Consider the following 22923-nt stretch of genomic DNA (forward strand, 5'->3'; position numbering starts at 1 on the left):
GTGATCTACTTTGACCACGAGTAACCCTGCGTTCTCAGAGCGCAGTGTTCTGGTGGGATAATATGGCACTATGAGCTCACTAAGATATGACGGAGCTTGACCATTTAGAGCTTTATAAGTTAACAGTAGGATTTTAAATTCAATTCTGGATTTTACAGGGAGCCAGTGCAGAGAAGCTAAAACAGGAGTAACTGTAACTGTACTGAGAGTACTGCAGTAATCACAGTGAGTGTGTGTGTTTCAGCGGCGTGTGCAGGGAGGGCGAGAGGCTGGTGGTTGGTCCGACTGATGAGGGGCGCTTCCTGCGTCTGAAGGTGGGCAGCATCCAGAGGAACCGCTCGGCCTGCAGGGTGCTGAGGGCCGGACAGGCTGCCACGCTGGCTCTGGGCAACTTTGACCGCTCGCTGCTGCGCAAGGTCAGAGGTCACATGACCTGCAGACACTATGTATGTAGGAGGTGATTCCACGCTGATGGAGCTGCGTCACAGAGAGGCAGGAAGTTAAGACGGTCTATGACCAACAGATCAGGCACACATCCTGTTGGTCCTGATCAGCACTTGTTAGAGGAGACACTTCAGCTCTGTGTGTGAGCGCAGCCTCGTCTGAGTGGAATCAAATCCTGAAAATAAACATCTGTCACTTCCTTTCTTCAGCGTGAAGCGTAGGGTCCTCTGACTTCTGCCAGGTCGACTATAAACATAAAATCAGCTGTATAACGGGGGATATCGTAGAAGTTGTTTCCCCTGCCGTTATAAAAAGTACGGCGCAATGTTTTGGTGTCATTTACGTGCACGCTGCTTCTGTCCCCTGCTCTCCGGTGTTTCACCACAGGCGGAGCTCCTCCACACACACTGTGTGTAAGAAGTTATGTCTTGGCAGTGAATGCAATCAGCCAGCTGACCGGCCTCGCCTCAGCTGGTTTGACCACGGAGACGCGTGTGACAGCTAACGTTAGCTTGACCACAGTCTTTTTCTCGACCATCCTCCTGCGCTTCTCCGGCGGTCAAGAGGCAGCATCTGATGTTTCTGTATCGAGACAGCTGTCGATCGACACGAAGTTCGGTGCAGGAGTTTATTCTACAAAAGTTTTGTTTTGTAATTTCACTGAAGCTCTTTTTTGTTTTTCAAAATATTGAGCAGTGATGTATCACATCAAATTAATTTATATTTATTACATTTTTAATGTCTTCTTATTGAATAGGTAAACATTTTAATGATCTACTACTTGATTAGAAACTCTTTCTAATGTCAAAATTGCTTAAATCATAAAAAACAGAATTCAGAAAAATTCAATGAAAAACACAAGACTCCTTCGTCCGGCGTACGTCCTTTGACCTTCAGCTCCGTTGAGGGAAGCCAGTCCAGTGTTTCATCATCCAGTCGGCTGAAACTGACAGACAGAGGTTACATTGAGTTACATTATGATGCATTTGAGCTCCATTAAGTAAAAGTATTGAGCGAAGGTTAATTACAATGTTCTCATGATGTGTTCAAATGTTATCTTGCAAAATTAAGTTTTGTTGTGTCTTCACAGCGACATAAAACAGATATTAGAGAGGGAATTATGAGATATTATTATTTACAGTATAAAGGCTCATGAAAGTTTCACAGTCGGTACATCCCTCATATAAATACAAACACTAGCTAAATGGACCTGGGTTAGGTGTGACGTAGTTGAACAGAACACTTGTTAGATTTATCATGTTGCCTTAGAAAGGGGCAGATGTCCTGCTCACTGAAAACAACAGAAGCTAAAAGAAACGACCTCGTGACCGTTTTTCTTTTAGTTGTAAAATAAGTTTATAATCTTCATATCTAAGCCCTGTCTTTAACTGAACAAACAGCTGCTGCAACAGCTGGAAAAAGCAAAAACCAGTCATGTTTTTACAGCTGCAGTGTGATTAATAAAGTATAAAGTATAGAAGGTACTGAAATACAACGTTGGCCCTGGCTCTGCGCTCTTCAGCTGTGTCTCAGTTCAGGGGCTGCAGCCTTCAAAGGACGCGGCCTTCGTGGTCGACGTTGGCCGCGTCCTTTGAAGACAGCATCAGCGAAATGGGACGGTCTGGTCTGAGGAGGATTTCCTGGTTGCAGTAAATCATGGACCCAGAGCTTGTCATTTTATATTTTTATTTTATTATTACGCTGACGTCTGATATATTTCAGGCTGATGGAATGTTTTCAGGTAAACTTATTAAATTAACTTGGTCGCGCCAATGTGTTTCAGTCGGTCTTCAGATGCAGCCCTCGAAGGCTGCGCCCTGAACTGATGTCGCCCTCACGTTACTTTTGTAGCAGTGAGATTACGTCAATTCTCCGAGAGTTTTTCTGTTTTATCCTGAAGTTTAAATCGACTGAAATCTACATTTTAAAGCTGACGCATCCCCAGACGTTCACATCTTCACTATCTGATGTGTTTGCACCCTGGGGTAAACCAGACTGCACAAAATTAAAATGTTGACCTGATGGCGGCGCTAGATGAAAAGTCAGAGGTTATTACAGTTCATCCTGAGGGCAACATGACTGATGTCAGTGTGATGTCAGTTTGCGATGATGGTGATGTGTGATTGGCTGTTGCAGGGGATGGTGATGGTCAGTCCAAAGATGAACCCGACCATCTGCTGTCAGTTTGAAGCCGCCATCGTCCTCCTCTTCCACGCAAAGACCTTCCGCCGGGGCTCACAGGTCACCGTGCACGTGGGCAACGTCAGGCAGACGGCCACCGTGGAGTGCCTTCATGGGAAGGTCAGCCTCTCGATGATGTAAAGCATGCTATCGCCATCTTGTGGTTGTTTTGTGTAACTGCATGTGGCGTCCCCTCTGTCTCTGTTGCAGGATGAGCTGCGTACGGGCGAGAGGGCCGTGGTTCGCTTCCGCTTCATCAAACACCCCGAGTACCTGCGTCTGGGCGCCAAGCTGCTCTTCAGGGAGGGCGTCACCAAAGGCATCGGCCACGTCACCCGCCTGCTGCCCCCCTCCCAGAATCACGACCAGAACCAGAACCACGACCAGAACCTGCAGGAGCATTAGAGACCCCCGTCTGACAGACGCCGAGCTCCGTGAGAACGACGACCTGCCTGACGCCATCGATGCTCCTCTGATCACGCCACGTGTCGGCGTATTAATCCGTCCGTCCTGGATCTATACTTCTGTCCTCATCCGCTCCTGCTGTGCCGTCAGAGAGTCTGTCATCATCATCTTCCTCCCAGCAGACGTTCGTGTCTTGAGTTAAAGCCGGCTGACCTCAGTGGACTTAAGCTTGGACGCTTAATCTGATGTTGGGCCACAGTTTGATTTAAGAAGCTCCTTTTTTCTCTGAGCGGCTGTCGTGAGACGACAGCAGGAGGAATGAGACGCCCAATCTCTGCTGCACAGGAAGGACTGACCTGTCTCTGCACACGCTCACACTGAATATGAAACCTGAAGAGGGGGATTATTTCCACAACAGTCTGAGGCGTCTGCTCGCTGGTTTTGCATATTTCAGCCCATAAACTTCAAAACATGAATGTTTTATATATCGCTGCGGAGCTCGGTGGGCATCAGGAGTCATTTCCTGACAGTTTGTGTGGACGAACAAGAAACGTGTGCTCTCGGAGGTATAACAAGAGTCTGAAGTACAGTTAAAGGCGTTTTAATACAGCGGTGATGTCACAACTGTCGATGAATCTGTCGACTATTTTCTGGATTAATAGATTAATTGCTCTGTCGTTAGAAATAGTGTCGATCAGTGTTTCCCAAAAGCTCAAGATGACGTCCTCAAGTGTCTTGTTTCATCGACAACCCAAAGTGATTCAGTTGACTGTCACAGAGGAGGAAAGCAGCCAGAGAATATTCACATCTAAGAAACTGGAATCGGAGAATTTTTTCAAACAATCGATTTGAGCGAGCAAAAAACGCAGCATGTGTACAGCCCCAGAGGGAAGCAGCACACACACGTTGGAGAAACTTGAACCCGAGATTGATTTGAGTTTTTGATGGATGATTAATTAGATTATATTGATTTTTGTCAGTTATATTCAGTTGATCCACGACTCGTCTCAGGAGCAGCTCTGACGGTGTGTTCACTGACAGTTTGGTTTGGATTTTGGAGACACGTGTAGACATGTAGTTTATTTATTTAGTTATTTTTACTGGAAAACAGATTGTGCAACATCATGCTCAAACGTGTGCGTTAAATAATTTAAGATAAAATTTTACTAATTTGTGGACAAGTGTGTGGAGTCAAAACAAAGTCCCCATTCTTAAATTTCAGTTCCGCTTCAACTTTAGGGAAATTTGAGGCGTGAATTTGCGCCGGTGACCAAAAAAGATCTGTCTCGACGGTGCACGAAACTGAGATCCAGACTCGACAGTGAAGGACGCTGTCACATGAGCTGTTAGTCTTATTAAACCCGCTCTGTGGCAGAATAAACTGATCCTAAAACTTAGTTCGTGGAGTGGAAACAAAGTCCTCATTTTAAATTTTCGCTTTGAGTTCAACTTTGCTGAAATCTGACGGGAGAATTTGCGCTAGAGACCGACAGAAATCTCTCGACAGTGCATGAAACTGAGATCCAGACTCCACAGTGCTGTCAGTTTGAACCTGCTGGAGAATAAACTGCTCCAAAAACAAGAAGATGCAGCGTGGAGGTTGAGATATGTCCCTTTTTCATTAGTAAATTGAGAGCACAGATGGCGTCTTTGTGCACACAAGTTAAAACAAAATGACTCCTGACACCCGCAGGGCTCCGAGCAGAAGCACCCAGGAGCTGCGCAGGGCTTTAAAGGCAATTTTCGGAGCAACTAAACCGTCTAATTACAATTCCAGGTCCATGACGTGACGCCCTGCAGCCCAAGAAAACTTCCCCACAGACTTACATTGTGAAAGAGATGTCTGTAAATCGGTGGATACTTTTATTTGAGCGAAATGACTCGCTTCACTTTCAGGATTTGATCCATCCAACATTTGGAAAGTTAAGAAGAGCCACACAATTAAATTATTTTATTAGTGGAGCGCTAAACCGGAAGTTACCCGCTCTGTCGTTGGAAGTCTCCAGTGAGTCCGATGATGTGGAAGATTCGGATAATTTCACAGCGGCAGAGTCGATGTTTTTGGGCTTCATGTGCCGCTGAGCAGCTTTTACAGGAGTGAACAGAACAAGAGAGTTCAGACTGATGTGATTGGACAGGATTTGGGGAAGGAGTTAAAAAAAACATCAGCTAATTCTATTATTCTCCTTTTTTTGCACTTTATTCACTTTTAATCATCATGATGAATCCGCTCTGTCCGGTCAGCGGATCATTTACAGACTCAACAAAAACCAGCTGACTTTGTCGCCTGTTTTCACGTCAGCCTGGTGATAATTAGCAGCTCACAATAATAATAAACCATCTTTTTTGGAGGTTGATGAAATATCAGAGGGAGCTTGTCAGGTAAACGAACAGTGTTTTGGGTTTTCTACTTCGCAGCCTTACCTTCAGTTTGAGATTCAGCTTCTTTAACTCGAGTTGCATTTGAGCTGCTGTACATTTAATATCTTCATTTACAGACGACTGACACTGAAATATTTGCATCTTGGTTTCCAGTTTGTTGCGACAGTCGGTTTGATGTGCCGGGCAGCTTATCGCAGCTACACATAACCTGCATGCTCTTTGACTGGCAGAAAGTCTTCTCATTTAAAGTTTGAAATAATATATCCAGTGTTCATTTGATTTTTTTCTGAGGTTCTGTGCAATTGTAAACCTAAATATCGAATGTACTTTCCATGGATCCTGTGTAGCGTTTGAAACTGCTTACTGTTCAAATGGAGTTACTGTCGACTTTGCACTTTGTGTTCTGATTCTGCATGTGTGTCGATGCCGGCGAGGAGATCTGCAGACTCGGCAGAACGATGAAGACGTGGATGCCGAGCTGAGCGGTCGCAGTGCGAGACGACTGTCTGACACTGAAACACGACAGAGTGGATTTATCAGTTTGTTTTTCCTGACTGTCCCTCGAACTAATAAATAAAATGTTGACTGAAATATATTTCTTCTTTTTAAATTATTCATGTGTGATGGATGTAAAAATGAAGCATTGAGGTACAACGATGCATCAGATCTATACAATCAGCACAGTTTCAAGATTAGAGTCACCAATTCAGTATCTGACCAAATGTCTCCCCTTCTGTTTCTGAGATATGACGTTAAAACATGATGATGTCACAGTCAAGCTGACCTTTGACCTTTTGGATATAAAATGTTATCACTTCATTATTTTATCCTGTTAAACATTTGTCTCAAGTTTTTTTATAATTAGGGTGTGAATTGGCCAAAACGTTTTGTGAGGTCACGCTAAGTAGGGCTGGGCGGTGTGGCCTAAAATCAGTATCACAGTATTATTTTGGGGGGATACGGTGACGGTATGATATCGTGGTATCATGTTCTCTCTTTTTTTTTTACACCTTAAATAAAACAATTTAAAAAGCCACACAAGTCTACGGTGGAAACTATTCATCGTCAGAAGTAAAACGGTTGCTAATCCATCTATTATCCTGTATAAAACGTTATATAGTTTATATAAACGTTAGAGGGAAGAGGGAGGGCCGGCGGCTCCCGGGCCCCCTTCTCCCGCGGGCCTGGGTTTGGGGCAGTCGACCAGGCCACCTCCATCACGAAGCAAGGGAGGTACATGAGGCAGGCCGGCTGTCCGCCCGCACTTGTTAACACAGGTCACAAACTTGTCCCTTCAAGTCACCAACTTGTTTGAACAAGTTACTATCTTGTTCGCTCAAGTCCCTAACTTGTTTTACACCAATCAAAATCTCGTTCCCTTAAGTCACTATCTTGTTCTCTCAGGTCACTAACATGTTTGCACAAGTTGGTCACTTGTTCACAAAAGTCACCAACTTGTTCGCACAAGTCCTTAACCTATTCCTTTCAGTCACTAACTTGTTTGCACAAATGAGCACTGTGTTCGCACAAGTTACTACCATGCTTGAACAAGTCACCAACTCGTTCCCTCAAGTCGGCAAATAACATTATTTTTTTTTATTTTAAAAACACTCGTCCTGGTCTCCACAGTCACACAAGACGATATCGCTTTATCATCTGTGTGTCCAGAACAGAGATGTGTTAGCTTAGCACAAAGACTGGAAGCGGGTGGAAAATGCTAGCCTAGCTAAATCAAAATAAAAAACAAAAAAAACAAAACACAACTTACCTCCGATGATTTAAAGACAGCGTTGGAGTTGATTTAAGCTGATCATGCTTTTATTTTGAAAATCTAATAATCTACCTGTATATTAGAAAAATACTGTTTCCACATTTTCAGGGTTTTATACTGAAATCCTCAGTTTGAACACAGGAAAAGACAATTTAAATGTTCACTGTCCGATATATCTGCCGATGTATGTTATCGTTTTTTAAAAGAACTGAGTGAAAAATCAAACAATTTGGACACTCTGCAGCAGCAGAACAGAGACGTGTAAATAAAGTTTTATGACAATTAAAAAAACACCTTCCATCAACTTTCAAAACAAGTGCTTGTCATTAACACGCACATCCTGTACGTGTCTGAGAAACATTAATGACATGAATATCAAACTAACATTAACAAATGCAGCCTGTTCACACTGAGCCGAGTCGGTCTGAGGCTCCGAGCCGAAACTCGTCAGACCTGCAAGAGTCAAAACAAAAACTGGATAAAATAATAATAAAAAATAAATTAAAAAAAAAAAAGCTAATGAAACATAATCTGTACTACAGAGCCCCCAAAGAAGCACAAGTCACAAACTTGTAACCAAGTCACTGACTTGTTTGTACAAGTCAGTGACTTATTCACACAAATCAAAATCTTGTTCCTTTGAGTCACTAACTTGTTTACACAAGTCACAATAGTGTCTCCTCCAGTCACCAACTTGTTTGAACAAGTTACTATCTTGCTCCCTCAAGTCACTAACTTGTTTTGCAGAAATCAAAATCTTGTTTCTTTAAGACACTGACTTGATTTCATAAGTCTGCAACTTGCTCCCTCAAATTAAAAATGTATTTACAAAAGTCAGTAACTTGTTTGCACAAATGACCATTGTGTTTGCACAAGTAACTACCATGACGTAATAAGTTACTATCTTGTTCCCTTCAGTCACTAACTTGTTTGCACAAGTCACAGTCATGTTCCCTCAAGTCACGTGCTTGTTCTGACAAGTTGGTAACTTGTTCACAAAAGTGACAAACTTGTTCCCTCAAGTCACTGACGTATTCCTTTAAGTCACTAACTTGTTTACACAAGTCACTAGCTTGTTCCCTTTAGTCACTCACTTGTTTGGGTAAGTTAGTAACTTTTTCACACAAGTCACAAACTTTCTTTCCTCAAGTCAGTCACTTGTTTGCACAAGTCACAATGTTGTTTCCTCTAGTGCATAAGTCTGTCACTTGCTCTGTCAAGTTACTAATACATTCACACGAGTAACAAACTTGTTTGCGCAAGTCAGTAACTTGTTCCTTTTAACTTGTTTGCCCAAGTTAATTTATTTTGTTAACACAAGTTACCATCTTGTTCCCTCACTTGTTCGGATAAATTTGTAATTTGTTTGTTTTTAACATGTTTGTCAATAACATGTTCGCACAAGTTACTAAATTGTCTGCACAAGTCATAATCATGTTCCCTCCAGTCAGTTACTTGTTGCAGAAGTTAATAACATGTTTGAACAAGTTGGTTTCTTGTTCCTTCAAGTCTCTAACTTGTTTGCCCAAGTTAATTAGTTTGTCAATACAAGTTACCACCTTGTGTTTGTGTTCACACAATAAAAATGTTTTGGGGATTCTGGGTCTCCAATAGTTGCTACATTCAGTGGACGCCGTTTAGATGCTGCAACAGAATCAAAGAACTGTATCTGCAAATATTTTAATCATGAGAAAAATGTAAAGACAGTTGCCCTGTTGTTTAAACACGTCTCCGGTTTGATTCCAACATTTAGGATATTTGTCGCGTACTTTTCCCTCTCCCCATGTTTCTTGTCCTTATGTCACATGTCACTACTCAATAAAATAAAATTAAATCTTAAAAAAAAGGAAAGAAAAACAAGACGAACCCAAGAGAATACACCGATATGACTCATCGGCAAAGGTCAATAATCTGCTGATACATTTTGGTAAACTGATAATGTGTCCGTTTTACCACCGGATGCAGATGAACTTTTGTTTGTTCTTCTTCCGTCTCTGCGGCAGTTCGTTGTGACATTCTTTGTGCTGAGATTGAAAAACCAAACAGGTTCAGTTCAGAAAAACATCTGTCTTTTTTCAACAAGAACCTCGAGTCCAGATGTTTAATCTTCTCCTGCTCCTCATAACGTTTTGGTCTTTTGAAGGATTCGTCAGCCGCCCGTCAAGCCAGGCTCCTCTGCCGCGGCTTGATCCTCAGATACAGCTGGGAAATAAAAGGAAAGGGAGTTCCTCATTAAAATGTCATTAAGATAACATTGAAAATTATTATGTAACCCTGCTGAGTAACAGGATTCTCTGAGCTGCTGTAAACCTGATTAAAACCAATGAGATTTATGGAAGAAACAGCAGACTGACGCCGGCAGGGTCGACGGTTTGATTACCTCAGCAGACGGAGCAGGACATCAGATCTTAAACATACATGAAGACTGTTGCAGCTAATTTTAACACTTTACTTTACAGCCCTGCGGTTTGTAGATAGTTTCGTGGAAAGTAGGACAAACTCAGCAGTCATCTCACCCCCAGCAGGTTTCGGGGGATGTAGCCCTCACGGTCACCACATCTCGCCCACCACCACTCGTTCTCCACCTCGTCGTCCCGTCTCAGCACTGTCATGCAGTCGCCCTCGCTGAAGCCGAGCTCATCGTCGCGCTGAGGCTTGTAATCCCACAAGGCGTACACCACACCACGGTTCATAACACCCATCTTCTCCTGAACGCCTGCCGGGACACAAACACAGAGGAGGAACATTTCTGTCAGATCATAACTGTAAAAGGCAGTGACAGAAAGTGAGACCTGTGAAACGCTCTTAAAGACCCTGAAACACTCTCAGAAAACCCCAGGAACTTCTGTATGTTCCTCAGTGACCCCTGAAATCTTTACTTAAAACTCATTACAGGAACCTCAACTCTTTGTCAACGATCCTGAAAGACTTAACCGTTCCCTAAAACTCCCTCAGGACACAAATATCTACAGAGACCCCTAAAACTTTACGTGGACTCTTGTAATGTCAATAGGATCACTTGGACCACATCAGAGGTCCCTAGCCCCTCATATTTCCTCCCAATTGCCCTCAATCCACTCACCTCCCAAAAACCACTGAAACCTCTTCACAGACCCACAAAACTTCCTTGTGGACTCTGTGACCCCCCTGAAGTCTTCCAAAAAACCTTTTCTTACCTCATAGAATGGAAGAAACCTCCTTTTACTCCTTGATCCTACTAAAAGAACTCCCAAAATCCATTTAACCACATCAAACATCCCCAGAACTTCCTCACATTGCCCTCAAACTCCCTCAGAGGTTCCCCCAAAGTGTCCTCAGAAATCACGGAACATCCCAGAAATCATTAAAACCTCCTCACAGACCTTTAGAGCTTTCTCATGCACTATGTGAACAGGGATCAGTGGACCTCCCAAAAACCACAGAAACCTCTTCATAGACCTGTGGAACTTCCTTGTGGACTCTATAACTGCCCTAAAGTCTTATTTCTCTCCCCTCATAGAACCTCCTCGAACACCTTAATCGTTTTCAACCACCTAAAATCCACCTTAAAGAACCCCAGCTTTTCCGAATACACCCTTGAAATTCCCACCAAGCCCCTAAAACTGAGAACTTTTTGAAGGTGTTTTTACTCCTTGAACTTCTTCAGAGATTACCAAAATCTCCCCAGAAATCAAGGAACCTCCTAAAACCAGTCAAATGTCTTCACTAATCCTAACAATCGTCTTGTGGTCTCTCCAAAATCCACACAAGTCTCCCTGGACCACCTTCAAGAACCCCAACTTCTGTAGATGCCCCTGGAACCCCTCTAAAGTTTTACACAACTCACTTTAGAACCAACGCAAACTCCTTATGGACTCTAGAGCTTCCTTGTACTCCCTCAAGGACCTCCAAATCTCCCCATTGACCCCTTGTATCTACCAAAGCATCCTAAAATCCCATCATTAGCCCGCCGCCCTCCTTGTGGATGACTGAAGTTTTGTTTGTTGTTTACATGTTTTATTCTTTGATCTCACCGTAGAGGAACTGGGAGCACTGGGCGTAGCCTTCCTCCATCTCCTCACATTTGTCTGCAGCTGTCTGCATGTCGCTGTATGTGGTGGCGAACACCGCCGCCCCCGACTCTACCAGGAACTTACAGACCTGAACGTTGTTACAGGAGGCAGCGCAGTGGAGGGGGGTCCTGCAGACGAGGAGAGATGAAGGAAGAAAGGTTAGAAAGAAGACGTATGGATCACCTCCTACATCTCTGGACCTTTTGTCCAGAGATTCAAACAGATCAGCTGTTTTCTTCATTAGAGAAACGACCAAATAAACAAGCCAATCAGATCTTTGCATTAGGGATAAACGTTGGGACGTCATCTTCTTGCATCGCTAGCTACCTTGCTGCATCCATGAAAATCAGAAACAGATAAATGGCTACAAACACAGTGACAAGTGTGGGTGAGATGTCAGCAGCTGTTCAGGTTGTTGACCTGCAGAAATAATCAAACTTAAATCAAAATCATTCTTGGGACTGACATGATGAAAGTTAACAGCTTCTGCACTGACGGAAAATGACCTTGGCAGGACTGGACGATGAAACCATGACGTCACTGTAGTTCAAACTCACCAGCCGTCGCTGTCAGCAGCGTTGGCGTTGACACCAAACTGAACCAGAAACTTGACGATCTCGGTGTGGCCGGCACAGACGGCATTGTGCAGCGCTGTGATGCCCTCATCATTCGGCATGCTGGGGTCTTCCACCTGCCATGCGGATGTGGGATCACATATTTATTTATATCATCTGAAGTCACGCTGCTCGTTTCAAGCATTTCATGCCAATAATTAATAACTTTAAAGTTAATTTTTTAAAGTTCAAAATCTTCCAAATAATCCCTGAAGTCACATTATACATTATAACGCTTCGAAATGTCACATATGAAAGTACCTGAGAAACACAACCTGGGACTGAATTAACAGAACATTTAAATACAGTATAAATGTACCAAAACCAGACACTTCATACCTCTCACATACAGCTGCTGCTCAAGAGCTGCTGCGCTTCAGCAGCATCTATTTATATATAATGACCTTATTACATGTTTTGTGCTGTTCTAAACATAGTGCTTCATTCTTTAAATATCACCCTATTTTGTGTTTGTGAAAATTTTGGTAGATCTGCAAGTGTCCCAGAGCCGTCTCAGATTCTGTCCTTGGTGGATCTGCAGCTAAAGGCCGGTTTATACTTCTGTGTTGGTGCAGCGTAGACGCGTACCCTAAGATGCAGGTTACGCTGTGGCCCAACGTGCACCTCTCCAGAAATGTAACAACTCAGATGGCAACAACTGTTATCAGTCCAGTTGGTAGCATCACATTTCCTCCTGGATACAGAAAGAAAACTGGAGACGAGGCCCCGTTCACTCCTAGAAAAGTTGGTCAGTGGCGTACAAGGCCAAAAAAGTTCAACTGCTGCGTTTAAAATTACCTGGATGATCAACACTGCTTTCACATTGGCAAAGAGCAGGCGCACTAGAGACTTCCGCCGGCCGAGTGGATGACTTCCGCTGTAGCACTCCACTTACTTGAAATGGGATGAAATAATTTAATCCTGTGGCTCTTCTACACTTTCCAAATGTTATCTGACTGACTGGATCAAACCCTGATGGTGGAGAGAGTCATTTCACAGGGGTTGTGACGCTCAAAAGATTGTGTGTCAAAAAGTATTTTTGGACGCAACAGCATTACGTGATGGACTCTGCAGTTGTTACAGTGTGTGGTCACTACGAAAAAGCCCGGCGCACTTCCTGGATGCTTAATTTAGCCTCTGCTTTCACACCTGTCCTGTTTGGTTTGGTTCAACCGAACTCAGGTTTGTTTGTCCCCTCAGTGTGGTTCGTTTGTGCAGGTGTGAACACACCAAAACAAGTGGACCGAGACCTTCTTGAAGAGGTGGTCTCAGTCCGGTTCCAAAGGAACTCTGGTGCGGTTGGTTTGTGGTGAGAAGGTGTTCCGACCTGGATGTGAAGCAACTGCAGTCACATGACACATTGTTTGGGTTAAACATGAGCATGTTACAGTCCTGGAGGATTATTAATGTGCACCTCCTCCTGTACTGCCTTAATATGCACATTCAGCTGTGGTGGTTTAACTGCTCACAAGGACGTGGGCTACAGTGTAGGCTCCACATAGAGCCTACGTATGACTATAAATGAGGCTTATGAGCAGACAGCGGTGTGACTCACGTCGTAAATGACCCTCTGGACGAGGTCGTACTCGCCCTCCAGAGACGAGTCCAGCAGCAGAGCCAGAGGGTTGAACTTGACCCGCATGCCGTGGTCGATCCGGTCTGAGCCGGCTTTCCGGAGGATCGACCTCTTACCCTGCAATAGAACATTTCTCTTTTTCATTTAGGTGAAATTACCCTTTAATAAAGCACCAATCAGAATCACTGATCACTCTAACACTCACCGGTGGCACTGTGACCTGGCCTGTGACCTCAGGCGGCTGCAGGTTGGCGGCATCATCTCCCTGATCGCTCTCGCCACAGGTGGGGTAAGGAGGGGGCGGGTAGGGGGGGAACTCATCCATAAAGAAGTCCAGGTGGGCCGAGTCGGACGGACACACCTCCTCCCCGTCATCCTTGTCCTCCAAAGGGGAGGGCTGAGAGCGGCAGGAGGCGGGGTCAGGGAGAGGTGAGCGGGGGGGCAGAGGGGGCGGGGTCAGGCTGTCCTCTGGGCTCTCAGGTAGCGACTGCTTGTCATCGCCGCTGGACGTCACATCTGCACCGCCCGTCCCGTCCTCCTGAGGCTGAACATACGTCCCCGCTGGACCGACTGTCTCCATAGGGATGGTTTCCATGGCAGCCAGGGTGGTTTTCTGGTAGAGCAGCTTCTGGATGTTGGGTCCGGCGGGGCCCTCGGGCTCTGTGATGGAGCTGCGTTTCTTCAGGGGCCGGGGGGCGTGGTGCAGCCGCCGACGGAGGGCCTCCAGGTCGGCATCACTGGGGTTCCTGTTGGGGTTGGACAGGAAGGGGAGGAGCTTGGTGGGGCTGAGCGGTCGCGGGGTGGCGCGTTCTGTCGTCTCTGCTCCGGCACCTTCGCCGTTACCGAGGCAACTGTTGTCGACCTCGCTCCCGTCAGACACACAAGACCCAGAGCTGATGGTGTCTGCGGCGGCAGACTGCTGCCCCCCGCAGGCTGGGAGGACTGGTTTCCCGTACACTGTGAGGGAGGAGACACACTGGAGTCAGAAAACCACAGAGCTCAGACCATTAATCAGTTTATCAATTAATCAATAATCAGAAACTGTTTTAATTTTGTTTGAGTCGTTCGTTAATAAAAACATTCTCTGATTCTCCGACGTGAAGATTTTCTGCTTTTCATAACCACAAATTAAAGTCTTTGTGTTTTGAGCAGTTAGTCATAAAGAGAGCTTCGTTTCCCAGGTTTGTCGAGGGCGCAAATTACATCATACACTTATTTGCATATCGTTGACATCACTGTGCATTTAGTGGCAGCCTCAGCGGCTGTTTTAGTAGCAGTGAAGAAGAGATCACCTACAGCTACATGAACGTTAGAGAAATCATAGAGAGAATAATCACAATCACAAATTTGTGCTTAATTACACCTTTACATTTTTTAAGCCAGTTCTATGCTTTGTTTTTTGTTTTACATCACATTTCATATATTTATGCCCATTTTTTGTTTTCTTACACTCGTCCTGTGTTTTTTATGCAAGTTCCTTATTTTCTTTTTTACCCGTCCTGTTTTCTTATGTCCGTTCCCTTTTTTTCCTTTTGTTTTGTTCTTTTACACATGCCCTGTGATTTTTTACATGTCAATCCTGTGGTTTTTACTGATTGTTTTTTTTAAACGCCCATTTTTTGCTTTTTAACTATTTCCAGTGTTTTTATGCTCATTTCATATTTTTCTATGTCCATTATTTGTTTAATGCCGTCCTGTGATTTTTTTTAAGCTCATCCAATGTTGTGTTCACAACCTTTCTGTGTTTTATTTTCACCTGTCCTGTTTGTTAACACCTGTTCTTTTTTTTAACCCTCCCATGTATTTTACACCCATCCTGTGTTTTTTAATACATGTCCTGTGATTTTTTTTTTACACCTGTCACATTGTTTTTACGCCCATTCAGTTTTTTTACACTTGTCCCGTGGTTTTATTACGCTTATACGATGTTTTTGTTCTTTTTTTACATTTGTCCTGTTTTTTTTTCCCCCATCCGATGTATTTATTTATTTTAACACCCATGTTTTGTTTTGTTTTTTGTTTTTTTATATAAATATATATTTGTCTTGATTTTTTTTTTTTTTTTTTTTTGTTTTACACCTGCCCCATGGTTTCAGTTTTACACCTGATTTTTTTCACCCATCCCGTGTGTCGGCCATAGGCCTGTCCAGATGCTCTCCATGTTGTTTTAATGTTACCAAGGCGTGGCGCAAAATGGCAGTGAAACCCCGGGGGTGGCGGTTGTAGTTGTAACAGTAACAGGCACTTGATCTTATGGGAAGTTTCTATGAAAATAAACTGCACTGTTTTGACTAAATGTGTCAAACTTTGGAGGAAACATGCAGCAAAGTGCACAACAGACCTTAAAAACTATTTTGCCTCCACCCTGAGAGAGATTTATAATTCAAAAATAAATAGAAAAATAAATAAACGCAAATGCTACATGTTTAATTTGGTGGATGTTCAGTGTTCAGGCCTGATTGGCCAGTTTCCTGGCTGAACACCAACATCCAAAACCAGAGCAAATATTTTACAAAACACTCGTGGCGATCACGGTTTCATCATCCGTGAAAAATAAGAGACATTTGTGGATTTGTAAAGAGAAAAGGGGCCATTACATGTTGTGAGTGGACCGTCACAAGAACAGTCATAGTAATATCTTAGAGTATTATTGGTAACGGTGACNCAGGCCTGATTGGCCAGTTTCCTGGCTGAACACCAACATCCAAAACCAGAGCAAATATTTTACAAAACACTCGTGGCGATCACGGTTTCATCATCCGTGAAAAATAAAAGAGACATTTGTGGATTTGTAAAGAGAAAAGGGGCCATTACATGTTGTGAGTGGACCGTCACGAGAACAGTCATAGTAATATCTAAGAGTATTATTGGTAACGGTGACATCATTGCAGTAACAGTTCGTGTAGCAACAGTAAGTGTTGCGTCACCTCTGGGCTGGCTGCGGGGCAGCGTGCCCTGGCCGCTCAGCTGGTAGCCCTTCCCCTGCTGGGTGTACATGGAGTAGATGGACGAAGCCGCCAGAGTCTGAGGCTTCTGCAGCAGGGTGGGGGGGGCCTCAGAGGGGTCGGGGGTGTATGGCCGTACAGCGGCAGCCGGCGGACTCTCCTGCTTGTTGGGCAGAGGGAGGGTGTGGCTGTGGCTGGAGAGGACTCCCTGAGCCCTGAGGTGGCCCCCGACCGGCCGCACTTTACCAGGGAAGGTCCCGGTGCTGTAGGGAGGCTTGGAGAAGGTCTGCGGGCTGGACGAGGAGAACGGTTTGGGCTTACTGGGAACTGGAGGTGGAGCCGCCATCTTGAGCAGACCTTTACCAGAAGCCTGAAGGAGTGAACACAGAGTGTAAAAATACTCCATTACAAGTAATAAACATGATAATAAACATAAAGTCTGACATAGAAAGGAACGCAGAGTCCACTGATACCTGATTGTCCCTGAGCAGGTTCTCAGTGATGTGACTGGTCCGTGAGGGGACAGGGGGCGGGACGTCAGACCCAGAGAGGCCCTTCTGATCTGTGAGGGTCTTACCACCTATGAGAGAGGAGGGAGGGACATCATCATAAACACAGACGTCACTAACTGAGTGGCCCCCAGGAGCACCGCTCAGCCTTGTTTCCTGTTTTTCCCAGTGGTCACTTGATGTATTGCAGCAGAAAAAATTCCCCAGGGCACCAAACGACATTTTCCCCACAGACCACTGTTACATAGTTTTCCCGTGGTCATGGAAAACCTGGGAAAGTCACTGAATTTCACAGTCACATTTTCGTAGCCTGGAAAAGTCACAGTATTAGTGAAAACCATTGAAAGTTTTGGAAAGTCGTGGAATTTTGTTGTGTGTAATAAAAGTGTTACAGTAGTCTTCCATGGATGACCTTCCACGTTCGATAACAGCAAATCTGTATTCGGAAGCTGTCGGCGTAACGTAGCTCTAATATGTGTCGATGTGTGACAACATCTTGTCAAATTAGGTCGTAGCTGATCATGAACCGGAAACTCAACTCAGAGATCGGGATTAGGCTCAGAGTTTGTTGAGCCTGCTCTTTGAAATAGGGCCCTGGAGATACATGGTTTTCACTGGACAGAAAGACCGTCAGCTGTAAAAAAAAAAAAAAGAAAGCTGACAGATGAATGTGGTGCAGTAAAAAGTAAAATATAACCTCAGAGACAAAGGAGGAGGAGAAAGTGGTGCAGAATGGAAACACACAAGTACAAGTACAGTGAATGTGTACTCAGAGCTCTTAATCATAATCTGACTGACCTGAGTTGTGGCAGCTGAGGCTGGACATGCGAGGCAGGGTGGAGGCGTGGCTGTAACCTCCACTGGACTCAGGTAACGAGCTGCTCCACTCAGACAGTTTGGTTATTTTTGACGTGACGAAACCTAGGTAGGTACACATCAGTCCCTTAGCGTGCTTTGACAGAGACATTTTGTGTGAGATTAAATAAATCACTTCCTGAAGACTTCTATTCACTCAGGGTAACTTCAGGTCCAGTACCTGAGGCTGGTTTGGCTGGTCTGGGAGGCGGCTTCAGGGACGAGTCGGGCATGGGCAGGGTGGCGGTGCCATCCGGATACGCCGGCTTCACCATTACCTCCTGGCGGGCCGGCACCGGAGGCCCCTGAGGACTCGTCGTGGAGGACGACTGGATGTACGGCCCGACCGCCGCCACTCTGGAGGCCACACCGTGCTGAGGGGCCACGCCATCTGAAGCCACCTGGAGGTAACAGGAATATATAACAGCTGTAGAGTGTAATGTCTGCAGATAGAAACTATCTTTCAATAAAATTCCTTAGAAAGAAAAGAAGTCATCAAATGGAGACTTCAGCAGACTGGTGCTGAAACAAAAACTGCTCAGCACAAACAGAAAATTTGACGGTGGTAGAAAGTAACTAAGTACTGCACTTAACAGTAAACATTTAAGATACTTGTACTGGATTATTTCTTTCTCATGATACTTTCTACTTCTACTCCTCTACATTTGACAAATATTGTTGATGAATAAACAGAATAGGTAGGAGAAGAGTAACGCACACCGCGGATTGTCTTGTTGAGGTGCTGGCGATGGAGTAGAAAACTTAGAAAAAAGAGGGAACGCCGCACGCTCAGCTCCAAGTAAAAAAGGAATTTTATTTAGGACGTTTCGGCACAGGGCCTTTGTTAAGGCTTGACAAAGGCCCTGTGCCGAAACGTTGTCCTAAATAAAATTCCTTTTTTACTTGGAGCTGAGCGTGCGGCGTTCCCTCTTTTTTCTAAATAAACAGAATAACCAGAAAATGAATGTGAAACTATTTTGATGGTTGAAGTCATTTTCCTGTAAAACATTTCATGGTTTCAGCTTCACAAACTTTTCCTTTGAATAATGTTAATAACTGTAATGTATTAATAATTATTTTGACAAACAAACGTTGTCACTCTGGCCTCTCAGTACATTGTCTGTGCACTCCTCCGAGAATCGCCACCTTAACATGGTGGAGGGGTTTGTGTGTCCGTGTGAACCTGTGTTGTCTGGGGCTAAATGCCCCTGGTAGGGTCTCCCAAGGCAAAGTGGTCCCAGGGGAGGGGCTGGGCTAAGAGCAATTCAAGAAAACCTTGATAAACAGAATAGTTGGACCTCAAGCACCTTGCCCGTTATGGGGACACCGGGGCACTTCCCTTGGAGCCAAACCTGGGGAAGAGGAGCTCGCCAGTGAGAGTCTGGTGGCCGGGCCTTGAGCCATGGGGCCCTGTCGGGCTCAGCCCGAATAAATAAAATGGTGCAGTTGCCCTGTGGGCCCACCAGGTGTGAGAGGAGTTCAGGAAGGCTATGGCAAAGAACTTTCAGTTGGCCTCAAGGAAGTTCTGGCAAACCGTTAGACGCCTAAGGAAGGGAAACCAGGGCTTGCTTTAGGTTGTGCTCGACCGAGAGGGAGAACTGCTGACCCGGACTGGGGATATTGTTGAGCGGTGGAAAGAGCACTTTGAGGAACTCCTGAATCCGGCCGTCACGTCCACGTCGGGGAGGAGGCAGAGCTTGAAGACTCAGGGGAACTCTTGTCCATATCTCTGGCAGAGGTCACAAAGGTGGTCAAAGCAGCAAGGCGTCATGTGTGGATGAGATTCGCCCTGAGATGCTTAAGGCTCTGGATATTGTTGGGCTGTCTTGGCTGACACACCTTTTCAGTGTCGCATGGAGGTCAGATATGGTGCCTGTGCAGTGGCAAATCAGGGTGGGATCAGAGGGTGTGCTCAAATTATCAGGGTATCACACTGGTCAGCCTTCCTGGCAATGTTTATTCCAGGATGCTGGGAAGGAGGCTTCTACCAAATGTCAAACCTCGGATTCAGAAGGAGCAATGCAGATTCTGTCCTGGCCGTGGAACAGTCAAACAGCTTTTTACCCTCGCGAGGCTGCTGGAGGGGTTGTGGGAGTTTGCCCATCCAGTCCACATGTGTTTTGTGTATTTGGAGAAGGCTTACGACCGTGTCCCTCAGGGAGTCTTGTGGTGGGTACTGTGGGATTACGGGGTAGCAGGCTCACTGCTACGAGCCATCCAGTCCCAATCTGGTCTGTTTGTTTTGGAGAGGAAGAGACCTCTGTGGATAATTCAGCCCCTGAACAATGAACACTGGAGGGATTCTAACCAGGAGAAGTTTCAGCTGGTTGTAATCTGCAGTCCTCACTGCTAGACGCCATTAAATCCTCATGAATCTGACACACTGGACCTTTAAGTGAGCTAATTTAGTAAATGAGGCTCGTCCTGATTTTACGCTCGTCATAAGAGTCTCCTGTTTAAAGGATCAACTGGATCTCTGCAGAACGTAACATGAAAACGTAAATGTTTTTTTGGTTGTGTGCACTCACCGGCAGGTTCTCCTTCTGCTGCAGGGCGGCCTTCTTCTTCCAGAGCCGCTGCCGCAGCTCGGCCAGTCGTCGGTCCATCGCTGCCACCTCCAGGTTCCTCTTGTTCAGGCTGTCTCTCTGCTGCTGCAGCCTGCCGCTCTGGTCCTGATTCAGCTTGTTCCTCAACTGGGAGGTCAGGGATGGAGCTCAGTTAGAAACTAAGATTGCAAAGGCTAATGATAGCCAGTTAGCCTAGCCTTCCTGCTAAATTCAAACTAGCTATACCAGCTTGTTGTCTAGAAAGCTAGTTGCCTGGCCTGCTGAAATTCAACATTAAGAGTCTGATGGTGAAGTTGTTTCCAATTCTTGGATTGTTGGTTGGACTTAACAGGACATGTGAAAGCGTCACAAAGGCTCTGAGGAACCAAGATGAGCGTTTCTTATACTACTTTTTGACATTTGATAGACCAAACAATTAATCGAGGGACTCATTAGCAGATTAATCGGTAATAAAATTAATCTTTAGCTGCAGTCCTGATGCAGCTCACTGTGTCCTCTGTACTGATGCTTTACTCAGCAGAGTTTCACGTCCAGGTGCTCTCAGATAATCTGTGCTTGTCCTGAGAGCACCTGGACGTGATCTTCTCTCACCTGCAGCTCCTTATAGAGGCGCTCCAGCTCAGCGGTGGAGGTGTTGTGGTGATGATGATGAGGAGGAGGAAGAGGAGGCTCCAGTCTGTTGCTCCTCAGCGCCTCCAGCTGGTCGCTCAGCTCCTCCACCCTCGACACGGCGACCAGCAGCTCCCTCTGCTTCTGCTGGAACAGACCGGTCATCTGCTCGATCTCCTCCACTGATACACACGAAGAAGAGGAACGGAAGTTTATACCTTATACACCTAATGACAATATGATACTGAACTTTAACACCAAAACTATACTGTGAGGATCTTATTACCTCCGACAAGGAGGTCATGTTTTTCAAACTACTGGCCTGATTTTCATTAAACTTGGTGTCCGTTGGTCGTCCATGGGTCGAGGAAGAACATATTAAATTTTAGAGTGGATCTTAAAGTCACCAGTGACCTCTTAATGAATGCTGAATGCAATGTCATTTCAAGTTCGGTGTGCCTCAAGGGTCAATCCTTGGTCCGATCTTGTTCTCATCATACCCCCTCATTAAACCCACTGACCTCAGCATGCTGAGTTCTCTACAGGACCGTCTGTGTGATATCAAAAATTGGATGTCGTTAAATTTTCTTCAGCTCAATTCTAATAAAATGGAAATCCTTGTAACTGGGTCACAGCATGTCACAAAATAAATAGTGCCATTCACTGGTTACCTGTCTCAACACATAAAGCCTGTTGCAAGAAATCTTGGTGTCACGTTCAATAGTAATTTATGTTTTGATCCTGTCACTGAGCTCGTCCAATCATGCCTAACTTTTAGAGATAAAGAAACTTATATATGCTTTCATGTCTCCCCGGGCTGGCTGTCGGGCTAAACCCGACGTTTTTACCAAGATGCGCTTTAAGGTACCAACATTTGCCATTAAACGTGAATCAGTACTTGGTCGTATTGACGTTCTTCGGTCAGTACCCTTAAACTTCGGTATGGTCAGAGTTGTGTATAAAACCCCAGCGTCAACTTTGCTCCTGAAAAAGTCTCTAAAGCCTCTGTAAATATGACCCATACCAAGAAAGGTCTGACAGTGTTGAAGTGAATGAGAAACAGCTTCTCTTTGGAAATATAAAGTCAGAACGTAACTGATTTAAGTTTTTTCCCGCCATGTCTGCCTCAGGCTCATCCCAACAAAGCTTCACCCCTTCTCTAAGAAACTTGTGAAAATCCTGCACAATGTTGTTACAAATCTGTCTGGCCACCCAGACCTCCGTCACACTGACCTAGTTTGCTGTTGCTGAGGCGTTTCTGCTCCACCTGGCCCCTGAGGGCTCGGACTCGTCGCAGTTTGGCCTCCTGGTTGTGTGCGTTCTCTCGGAGCTGCTGCAGTCGCTCCTGTTCGGACATCTCTTGCTGCTGCTGCCGCTGATCCTGCAGCTTCAGGTAGCGCAGCCGCTGCTCCTAAAAACACACCCAGTCAGGTAATACATCTGGATCAGATTAATGCATGTCGAGGTGCAGCCTGCAGAGCAGAGAGGCACTGATGTCTGCAGGAAGCTCAAACTAACTAATTAATGCCTGAAGGCTGAAGTGATGAGACGATGAGCTGTGCAAATGTAGATAACAGCTTCAGACAGTCTCTTCTAAAAGACATTCATGGTGCTGCTCTCAGTTCACGCTGAGAGCTGAGAGAAAAGTTTCTATATATCATAAGTTATTCATAGTTCTGCCCCCTAACAACCAAATGTTAGTCAACCAGAATATTAGTCGGCAAGAGTCTGTAGTTGGTCGTAGAGAACAAACAAACAAAAAACAAAAAAAACAAAAACGTGAAACTCTATCAGGAGCTGCATCTTGTCAAAATAAATCCAAACCTATATGACTGGACCATGTGTGACTTTAATTTGAAAGGACAGACACAGGAAGTGTCCACGCTCAGCAGTCAGACAGGAGTCAGGTTAATCTCCAGGGCTGGTACCTGCGGTTATTCCACAGGCTAGTTAATAACATGTCGGGCAGGAAATCCAAAGTGTGGGATCATTTTGAGAAGGTGAAGGACGAAC

At 45.0% G+C, this 22923-nt stretch overlaps 2 protein-coding genes across 4 annotated transcripts in view; one reads left to right on the plus strand and one right to left on the minus strand.

Moving 5' to 3' along the window:
- Positions 1-4704, plus strand: part of LOC126389821 (GTP-binding protein 2-like) — a 20795-nt gene extending 16091 nt beyond the window's left edge. For all 3 annotated transcript variants that reach the window (XM_050043742.1, XM_050043744.1, XM_050043745.1), the window contains exons 10-12: positions 245-416; positions 2581-2745; positions 2836-4704. In XM_050043742.1, coding sequence (XP_049899699.1) covers positions 245-416; positions 2581-2745; positions 2836-3030 — 532 coding nt within the window. In that variant the 3' untranslated portion in view covers positions 3031-4704. The remainder of the gene's footprint in view (positions 1-244; positions 417-2580; positions 2746-2835) is intronic.
- A 2593-nt stretch (positions 4705-7297) lies between these two features.
- LOC126389802 (apoptosis-stimulating of p53 protein 2-like) overlaps positions 7298-22923 on the minus strand; it is a 43026-nt gene continuing 27400 nt past the window's right edge. The window contains exons 7-19 of the mRNA XM_050043699.1: positions 22144-22321; positions 20893-21092; positions 20263-20427; positions 17916-18135; positions 17678-17800; positions 16844-16950; positions 16353-16740; positions 13631-14382; positions 13405-13542; positions 11793-11926; positions 11197-11363; positions 9700-9899; positions 7298-9385 (exon numbers count right to left, since the gene is read on the minus strand). Coding sequence (XP_049899656.1) covers positions 9344-9385; positions 9700-9899; positions 11197-11363; positions 11793-11926; positions 13405-13542; positions 13631-14382; positions 16353-16740; positions 16844-16950; positions 17678-17800; positions 17916-18135; positions 20263-20427; positions 20893-21092; positions 22144-22321 — 2814 coding nt within the window. The 3' untranslated portion in view covers positions 7298-9343. The remainder of the gene's footprint in view (positions 9386-9699; positions 9900-11196; positions 11364-11792; positions 11927-13404; positions 13543-13630; positions 14383-16352; positions 16741-16843; positions 16951-17677; positions 17801-17915; positions 18136-20262; positions 20428-20892; positions 21093-22143; positions 22322-22923) is intronic.

This window comes from Epinephelus moara, chromosome 5 (assembly GCF_006386435.1).
Source record: "Epinephelus moara isolate mb chromosome 5, YSFRI_EMoa_1.0, whole genome shotgun sequence".
In the NCBI taxonomy this organism is placed as follows: domain Eukaryota; kingdom Metazoa; phylum Chordata; class Actinopteri; order Perciformes; family Serranidae; genus Epinephelus; species Epinephelus moara.